The 9,593-nt window shown below is 41.8% G+C and overlaps 1 protein-coding gene across 1 annotated transcript; it reads right to left on the bottom strand.

The window, feature by feature from the left end:
* Positions 1–5,905: 5,905 nt before the first annotated feature.
* On the bottom strand, positions 5,906–9,593 carry psmb3 (proteasome 20S subunit beta 3). The gene is made up of 6 exons (XM_004085785.5): positions 9,445–9,593; positions 8,196–8,380; positions 8,015–8,122; positions 7,765–7,942; positions 6,622–6,716; positions 5,906–6,058 (listed from the first exon to the last, which is right to left on the bottom strand). The coding sequence occupies exons 1-6, from the start codon at positions 9,445–9,447 to the stop codon at positions 6,010–6,012; spliced, it is 618 nt and encodes a 205-aa protein (XP_004085833.1). The 5' UTR covers positions 9,448–9,593; the 3' UTR covers positions 5,906–6,009.

The raw sequence follows: 9,593 nt of genomic DNA, 5'->3' as shown, positions 1-9,593 counted from the left end.
GAGAGTGGGCAACCCTGTCTAGTTCCTCTTCCAAGAAAGAACCTGTTGGAAGTCTGTTTATTAGTTCTAACTGATGCATTGGGGTTGTGATATAATATTTTGATCCAATTGATGAATGATTCTCCAAACCCAAACTTATGGAGGGCAGCAATGAGGAACTTCCAATTTACTCTATCAAAGGCTTTTTCAGCATCCAGTGATAGTATAGTCATTTCCTGGTTTTTGATGGTGGCAAAGTCTATTATGTTAACGAGTCTGCGGACATTGTCATCCGAGTGTCTGCCTTTGATGAATCCAGTTTGATCAAAGTCAATTATGTGAGGAGTGACTTTTTCTATTCTCTGTGCTAGTGCTTTGCAGATAATTTTTACATCTGCATTAATTAAAGAAATGGGGCGATAGCTTGAAGGACTCGTGGGGTCTTTGTCTGGTTTTAGAAGAAGGATAATGTTGGCAGAGTTCATGTTAGGTGGTAGAGATTGGCTTTCATTGATAAATTTTACCGTTTTATAAAACGTTGGTGCCAGTTGTTCCCAGAATTCCTTATAAAACTCTGCAGGAAAGCCGTCAGGCCCTGGTGCTTTACCATTAGGCATAAGTAACAGAGCTTCATGAAGCTCAGACAACGAGAGCGGAGAGTCTAAATTTGTGATTTGATCTTCGTTTAACTTGGGCAGGTTTATATTGTTGAGAAATGAGTTGATGCTTTGTTCTGATGGATTGATCTGTGGAGTGTATAAGTTTTGATAAAAGTCTTTAAACGCATTATTAATTTTTACCGGGTCATGGGTGACATTCCCTGTTTGGTCCATAATCGAAGTGATTGTTGATTTTTCTTTATTAATTTTAAGCTGATTAGCTAGAAATTTGCCAGATTTATTTGAGTTTTCATATCTTTCCAGTCGAAGCCTTTGTATCTGGAATTGTGTTTGTTTATTGATGATGTCATTTAACTGCAGCTTTAAATTTTTCAGGTCCCCCAGTATGTGTTCCTGTGCAGAAGCATATAAGCAGTCTCCAGAGTTTTTATTTTATTTCCTAATTCTAATAAATCTGCTTTCTCCTTGCGTTTTTTATGCGTTGAATAAGAGATGATTTTCCCTCTCATGACTGCTTTTGCTGCTTCCCAAAGAATACTTGGTGATATTTCAGAAGTATTGTTGAATTCTAAGAAGGTTGCCCACTCTTTTTTAAAGAATTCAATAAATTCCTGGTCTTTTAACAGAGATGTATTAAACCTCCAGGTTGAACCCGAGGGTCTGGGTACTTCCCTTGAAATAGTAACAGAAACTGGTGCATGGTCACTGATAATAATTGGATGAATGTTGGAACTTTTAATTTCTTTCAAAAGGGAGTTACTGACTAATAAATAATCTAAACGAGATTGTGAATGGTGAACTGGAGAAAAAAAGGTGAACCCCTTAGTGCTTGGATGACATGAGCGCCAAGCGTCGCAGAGACCCAGATCATTCATGTACTGCTTTAGAATACTTGCAGACTGCCATGTACGCTGGTTTGCTGCTGTGCTGAGTCTGTCAAGTTCAGGGTCCAAAACAAGGTTGACGTCTCCTCCTATAATGATTGTGGAGTCAGAGTGAGCTGAGAGTGAGGTGAAGAATCTGTGAAAGAAGGAAGAGTCGTCAAAATTAGGACTGTATACACTCACTATACAAAAGTCCTTATTCTGAATGGATATATTAATGATTACAAATCTGCCTTCTGGGTCAGTAACTGTATCCTTATGAGTAAATGTAACATTTTTATTAATCAAAACTGCAACCCCTCTTTGTTTGGAGTTGAAACTGGCAGAATACATAGCTGGATACTGGGAACAGCACAGGAGATGACCAGCTGATAAAGATAAATGGGTCTCCTGCAGCAGAGCTATATCTGCTTTAAGATCATTCAGGTGATTTAACACTTTCAATCTCTTTGGCCCAGAACCAAGTCCACGCACATTCCAGCTAACGATGTTAAGACTGTTCATAGCTGTTCTAACCGGGAGAGTGCAAGGCTAAATAGTGCGTGTGCCCGTCCGTGTGCGCGTGCCCGCTGTGCGCACCTGCTACACTGACAAGCGCTGTGCGTTGTGGGTGAACGTGTCTTAGCTGTGAGCTGCATGTTGCGTGCGTCCTGTGTGAGCCTAAGTGAGGTTTTTGCAGTTTATCAACGTGTGTGTGCGGGATCGCGTGTGCATGCTCTTATGCGCGCTAGTATGCGCGCGCGCCCGTTCCGTGCATAAATAAATACTCACCGTGGTTGCGTTGACTTTACCTGATTCACATATGAGGACATGGGAAGGGGGGGGACAAGAGAAAAGAGAGAGGGAAAGAGAAAGAACAAAAAACAAAAACAACGAAACAACAACAGAAACATGAATGTGAGAGAAAGAAAAAACACTTTTCCTGAGAGGTGTGGATTATTGATGATCCGATTATTTCCTATTCAATTAAATAAGTTTGCTGGTTTCTTCTGGGCAGCGCAGATGTCAGTGCGCCTCTGAAAGCCTTCAGCACAGCCAGGGTGTTACCTCTGGGTCCCGGAACAGCTTGCCGTTCACAAAAAGTTTATCAACGGCAACCACCGCGCGGGCTCCAGCAGACAGGTGCTTCCTCCTCAGCGGGAAGAGGATTTTCCGCCGGCGGAGGATCTCGCCTGGAAACTGATCATTCAAGCTATAATGTGTGTCTTTCAGCTCTCGTCCTCTGCTTTTTACCTGCATCTTTTGTTTATAATGTTCAAATTTAGCAACAATAGGACGGGGACGCTGATTGTCCGGCCTTTTTCCTCCGAGCCGGTGAACCCTGTGGAAGGAGATCTTCTGGACCTCTTCCTTGGGCAGCTTCAGGTGGACCTCTATGAAGGACTTAACAATGTTCTCCGGGACTTCCCCTGCCTCTTCTGGAATCCCTGCGAACACTAGATTGTCCCTCATGCTCCTCGCCTGAAGATCCAGGAGGGTTTCCTTGATGGATCGGTTTTCCTCAGAGAGACGGGCGGTGTCGTGGCCCAAGGTCTTGACGGTCTCTCTGAGGGCCTGGTTCTCCGCTGCGAGCTCCTGCACCTGCTGTTGGCTGAACTCCAGAGACTCTCGCAGACCTTGGAATTCCTTATGGAGGATCTCCAGCAGATTTAAACGGCAATCAAGGCTGGAGAGCTTTTTATCAATTGAATCCAGGATATCACTCATGTTGCTGCCTGGGGAGGAGGCAGCCCCCGGGGAGTCTTCGGGACGGTTGCGTTTGGTGGACGGAGTGGCGGTGTTGGATTTCTTCATGAGGCAGGTATTGAAACACTCGTCGATGTAATTCTCCAGATCCTCCAGGTCCTCCAGGTCTTCCAGGCTGGCAAATGCTTGACAAACTTTTTCAGATTTTTATTTTTTAACTTTCTGGATTATTTAAATATGGCGGTGTAATTAAATAAATCAAAAATGTTTGTTCACAACTTACGCGCCGCCAAGTAAACTCACCACACTCCTCTCGTCGGCTCTCGCGATACTACCCATGCAGCTTATTTCTACAAAAAAGCATTTTTTTGTGTGTCTGCTCCTGATTTACCACTTGAAGAAAATAAATATTCCCAAATGCAATTTAAAGGTTAGTTTTCTTTAAATATGTCCTCCATTATCAGAAAAACAAACGTAAAAAACACGATTTTCATCAGTCTTTAAATTCAATAAAAAGGAGATGAAACGGTTCTGTAAAAAAATAAAAATGGTTTGGTTAAAAAAATGTAAATTTTACACGATGAGAAGCTGAACATTTAAAAAAGTAATCCAAAAAAGTAGCTGCACCCTGAGCAGCCAGCATAGAAATGTCTGTGGTTCCACTTTTCAGACCATGATGTCCAAACTTTAACCAGAACTCTCCAGAACTTTTACTCTGGTCTGTTTGGACTATTGTTCTGCTGAAACTCACAATGGGATGGAGCGGGTTCTGGGACAAAATGGTTTGTAGCCCCATATTATCATACCACCCACCCCCACCATGTCTGTTGTTTTGATCTTATTCTGAAAATCTGTTGGTTTGAATCCAGATGCATCAGGAAACGGGCCTTCCAGAAAGCTCCTCTTGCGTCTCATCAGTCCATAGAGTATCTGTCCAGATGTTTTGAATCCAGATGCTTCTGTCAGATTTCAGACGGGTCTTTGATCTTTTTGCTTAGAACTTTCTCCCACAGATCTGTCTTTGTCTTTCTGGAGCTTCGGTCACATGTGTGTCCGTGTGACGCGTGTTAAACGGGCCTTCTTGGATGCCAGTCTAGTCCACGGTATTCACACTGGACATGCAGGGAGGGGCTTCTACTGTCTAACAGCGGATGTCTGCCACCTACAGTTGGAAGAGGTTTGGTGCACATCTGGTGAATCTCGCTCCAGGCTTTTTCTTTCACAGCTCTGCTTCGATATTTGAAGGACTTGGTGTCACAATTCCAGCCGAGCGCAGACCGCTATGATTCATTTCTCTTCCATGATCGATGTTCCAACGGTTGGAACGTCAGTGAATTAAACCGTCACTACCAAATCCAAGTCCCTGATTGGTCAAAGTTCCACCTGGATCCACTTTCAATGTGCGTTCAATGGCCGCACACTGTGTAGGTAGAGCCCAAAAACCTTTGGGAAAACGTGCGTAGCGACACAGAACGTAAGACGGTTGACCACAGAGGCGGCCGCTTGAGCGCCAAATGTAGCTGTTAAAACTCTGACCTTCAGTGAGTTGGGTGAAACCTGCAGGTCCTTCCATCGCTGGAAGATTTTTTTTTCAAATTTCAGAGTTTCTGAGATCTTTCCTCTGCTTCACTTAAAAGGATTTTAGTTTTACAAACTAAACTTCACTAAAAAAGTTTTTTTTACTTGTGTGACATGAAAACAAGTGGCTGGATGCCTCCGTTGGAAAAGTGCAGGACTGGACAATGGGAAAGCCAGGTTTATTTCCCAGCCTCATGCAAGACTCTTCACTCTACTGTGTAGCCCAAGTCTGGGTGTCCCCGTGCCTGTCCCCAGCTCGGATAAAATCCAGGGTTGCGTCGGTCTGTGTGAATCGGTGAAAGCTGATTTGCTGTGGCGACCCCTGAAGGGTTAAAACAAAACAGTTGATTCTTTTTTTTCCAGAGATCTCTTAACCCTTGTGCTATCCTAGGCACTTTAACATTGGGAGTTGGGTCATCTAGACCCACTAGACAGTGCTCTGAACCTTTTTTCTTCAATGATTTGTGATCTTCACTGGTGTCCATGGATTACATGAAATCTTTCCACCTTTATCCACCTTTGTCATGGTAGGGAGAACACGTCAATGTAAGGTTGGGTCATCTAAGATAGCACAAGGGGTTTACAGAACACTTTAGGATAATTTATTTATTATTTTAGGAGAGTCTATTTTGAGGATTTTTCATGAACTGGTCATCATTCAGACGAGGTTTTCACTCAGAAATGAAGCGGAAGTTATGCAATCATTTAACGTCTGAATAATTCATGTCAGCAGCAGGAAAAGGCTTTAGAAGAAATGACTAATTGTTTTTGAAATGGAAAAAGTACTAAAACTACTAAAACCTTAGTTTATAAACTGGAGATGTTTAAAGAAACATTGTCTTCAAATAGTCTGCAGTTCAGATTTCATTAAAATCCTGTGATTATCAAATCCATTCATGTTTTAATAAAAGCTTTAGGGCTTTTTGTATGTTTGATGTGTTGATTCCAGCAGAGGAAACTTCCGGATTGAAGCCACTCGCGTTTCCAGTTCAGGATTCAGGACCATCATTGCAGATGTGAATGTGGCGTCCATTATTTAATCACTGGATGCTGAGGAAGCTCCACCCACCCCTCCCTCCTTCCCTCCTTCAGAAGATGACAAGCCCCGCCCATCAGAGGTGAGACTCAGCAGATTACCCTCCAGAATACCAGACATCGTTCTGCTTTTAAATCTCTTTTATTGAACCACATCAGTAGGAAATCAGACAGTACATTTTTTTTGTTTGTTTTGTTTTTTACAAAAGTAAGAGCGGGTGCAGAAACTAATCCATCCTGGCTTTCAGGGTTCGTGTGGTGATCTTGTCTTTCTCTCTGTCAGAATGAAAAAGAAAAAGAAAATAGAAAAGTCAGTAAAACAAAAAAAAAAAAAAAAACTGTTTCAACAGAAAATAAACTGTTAGGAAGACGACCCAGCACAGATCATTGTGTGGATTACATAATCCAGGTTTGACTGGTTTAGATTACATCAGTATTACTCTTTCAAACTATTTTGAAAGCAGCATAAACGTGTTTGAGGACGACAGAAAATCTAACGGGAAAACGTTTAGAAAAAAAGTTCTTCTTGTAGAGACTTCATGTATGAGGATTTCTTACATTAAAAAGTGAAAAAGGAAATGAATTGACTGTTTTGATAAATCCATGTTTGATTTAAATTGAGTCACTTTGATCTTTTCTGGGTTGCACCTCAGCACCAAACAGAGTTTAACTCTTAACAGCAGCTTTACGTCACTCCAGACGATTCTGAGGTGGAGAACAGCGGTCCTGTGCTGATCTGTATGTCGGCGCAACGCCGCTTTTCTCTGCTGATTCTCGCTGATGGCGTAGTTATTTGGAGGTTTGGACTCCAAGACTTAAGGCGTTTGGGTTGAACTTACATGACGTGGACGACGACGCCCATTCCAGACACGGCGTCTCTGTCGACGGCGTTCAGCATCGCCTGGGAGATGGTCTCGAACAGATCCTCCGGTTCCTGCAGGGAGAAGACCGTCGACATTTCCCATCAGCCCCAGAAAAACACGGCTGCTCCTGATCTTCAGGTGTCTGAGCTTTTTGGATTAGTGAACTAAGAGCTTCCAAACTAGAATAACCAGGAGGAGGACAGACGCTGAAACTGGATGCTAAAATAAAGTGTTCAATGCCATGATGCTTCTTTATGTTGTAAAACCACTAACTGATGCTGAGAATGTTTATTCTATACAGTAAATGTTTAGTCCAAGAGGCTCAGAGAGAGGATTATGTTACATAAATGATTAAAAAAAAAAAGACTTGTGAAAATGCTAATGTGGAACATGAAATCTAAATGATTTAAGAGAAAAACTTTGAGGTAGATTAAAAACTATAAACACCAGACTCACAGGAAAAAGCAGCTGAAAATAATTAAGATTTTACATCAATTAAAGTTGTTAAAATTCATAATTTAGAGTGTTTTAGAACCTGTGGTCCCAGCGGTGCACTATAGAACATTTACAATGTTATTCTTTCTGATGAATAAAGCCAGGAGTGTCTGTTTAACATTGAAGGTGGTCTATCCCTCTCGTCTGCGCCCCCTGGTGGAAACATCCAGCTCTGAAAGTTAAATCTGGACATGAAAAAAGAGCTGGGGTGTCCTCCTCTTCCTCACTGGCTGACGTCTTCCTCCTCCTCACTGGCTGACGTCCTCTTCCTCCTCACTAGCTGACATCCTCCTCTTCCTCACTGGCTGACGTCCTCCTCTGCTCTGGTGAGTCTTTTGCTCCTCACTTGGTTCAGTTTTCATTTTCCTTCATTACTTTTTGATTTTTCATGCCGATGTGGAACAAATTAAACGCTTCTCAGTCAAATATCTGGAATTAATTTGGTGACGCGAGGCGCGGCTGTTTATATTGTGACTGATCTAAAAGAAATCCTTTCTTTAAGCCTAGCAGACGTTGGTAAACGGGACATTTTTGTCCAGAACCTGGTTCATCCAGATTCATAAATCATCTGAAGTAGTTTTTTTTTTTTAGCAGAGTAAAGATAAAAAAGGGCAGAATACCAACCAAGTCGGGCTCCCACAGAGACTCGCACATGCCGTACATCTGCTCCGAGCACGTGCCGCTCACCACGAAGTCCTCGGTCACCATGGGGCAGCCGATCAGATCCAGGGAACAGATGAACGGCTCAAAGCTTTTGGGATCGAGTCCGGCGATCACCGGCTCGATGTAGTACGGTCCAAACCTGGGGAGAGTTGAGTGTTAAAAAGGGTGCCCGGCGTTGGCGCCACACGCAGCGAGGTCACACGCTGCTCACCTCCTCTCGTACAGCAGGTTGGACACCATGCTCATGAAGGTTTTAGGTTTGATCTGGCGCCCCTCCTTCAGCTCGTACAGGTTCAGTCGGAACTTTAGCCTCTGAGATCTAAACACAAACCTCGGGTCAGAATCACGTTGAAACCAGTAAAAAAGTTCTGTTTGTGGAAGAAGACGCTCACACTGTCTGAACGTCCGTCGCCAAACCGGCCAGCCCGATGTACAGCCGCTCCCCCATGGGGAAGATCTTCTGGAAGTCTGTGGTGACCATCTGAGCCTGGATGCCGAACCTGCGATCCGCTGCGATCGCAACACAGTTCTTCCCTCGCATGGCCATGACGGCCCCCCCATTATACGACATTATAGACTAGAACAGGGGAAAAAACGGAGGTCAGAGGGAACCTGAAAACGAGAACCGTTCTGCTACACAGACCCGCTTCAAAGAGCATCATGGATCGGAGCAAAAGCCATCAGAATTTAGACATATACGGATTTCATTATTTCTGTTTGACATAGCTTTCTCCTTAAAACACCTTTTATGTGATCAAATGAATCAAAAAGTCGTTTAGATCACCAACATCAGCAAAGTACATTTCTGACATAGTTTGGATTCAACTCAAGAAGTAAAAATATCTAGGTTATAAAAAATAAAATGTGAACTGCTGGATATATTTTTGTTTTCATTAATTAATTAATTAATTAATTAATTTACTACATATGTATTCATTACTAATAAATAGTTTATTCATTTCCTTATGGATTTTTTTTCCTAAAAAAACAAAAATAAGTGAGAGACATGGGACAGATTCATTGACCAGGGATTTGAACCCCTGACCCAACGTTCACCAACCTACACCACTCTAACCAAGCACTTTCACGTCCACGACCTTTGTTTTTTGTTGGTTTGTATTTTTAAAAGACATTTAAAAGCTTTTCTTTGCAATTAAAGACTTTAAACCCAAAAGGGTTTCCGGAAAAAAAAACGTTCTGTAGGCGAAAATAAAAACTGCCCTGTAGTTATTTTATTTAACAATTATAAAATTATGAGGATAAATATGATACTTCTTTCTCATGTTTTTCCACAAAAAATCTGATATTTGTAGTTTTTTTTCGGTAAAACCTGTTAGCATCGCTGATGCTAGCTCACCCAAACTTAGCTAGCTACAGGATTCTATTCTACCATTTATCCATCATTAGCTTTTACTAATTTACAACTACGTAAACTATCAGTATTTATTTAGACTTATGCTCGATTATAGTGTAATGTTAAAATATATTTAAAAACTAGATTGTTATTAATGTGCGAAATGTTGAGTTTCAGTTTAACACGTTAGCCTAGGTAGGAATGTTTGTTTGCGGTGATAATTTAAAAATAAATCCGCTAAAATTACATAAATTCGAGCATGCAGCTGTGCCGTGGAGTTATCTTACCATGTTGAAGGTTTTTAGTTGTTTTTCTGTTGATATATGAATAAATCTTCTTCAATGAACCAGACGCTAGCTTTACAGTGACTACACGATTTAGAAACAACAGTCAGACAAACATGGGTCTGTTACGTCACTTCAAAACTCTTTAATAT

Source organism: Oryzias latipes, chromosome 1 (assembly GCF_053564925.1).
Source record: "Oryzias latipes strain Hd-rR chromosome 1, Olatipes_Hd-rR_3.1".
Taxonomy (NCBI): domain Eukaryota; kingdom Metazoa; phylum Chordata; class Actinopteri; order Beloniformes; family Adrianichthyidae; genus Oryzias; species Oryzias latipes.
This window is presented reverse-complemented; position numbering and strand designations above follow the sequence as displayed.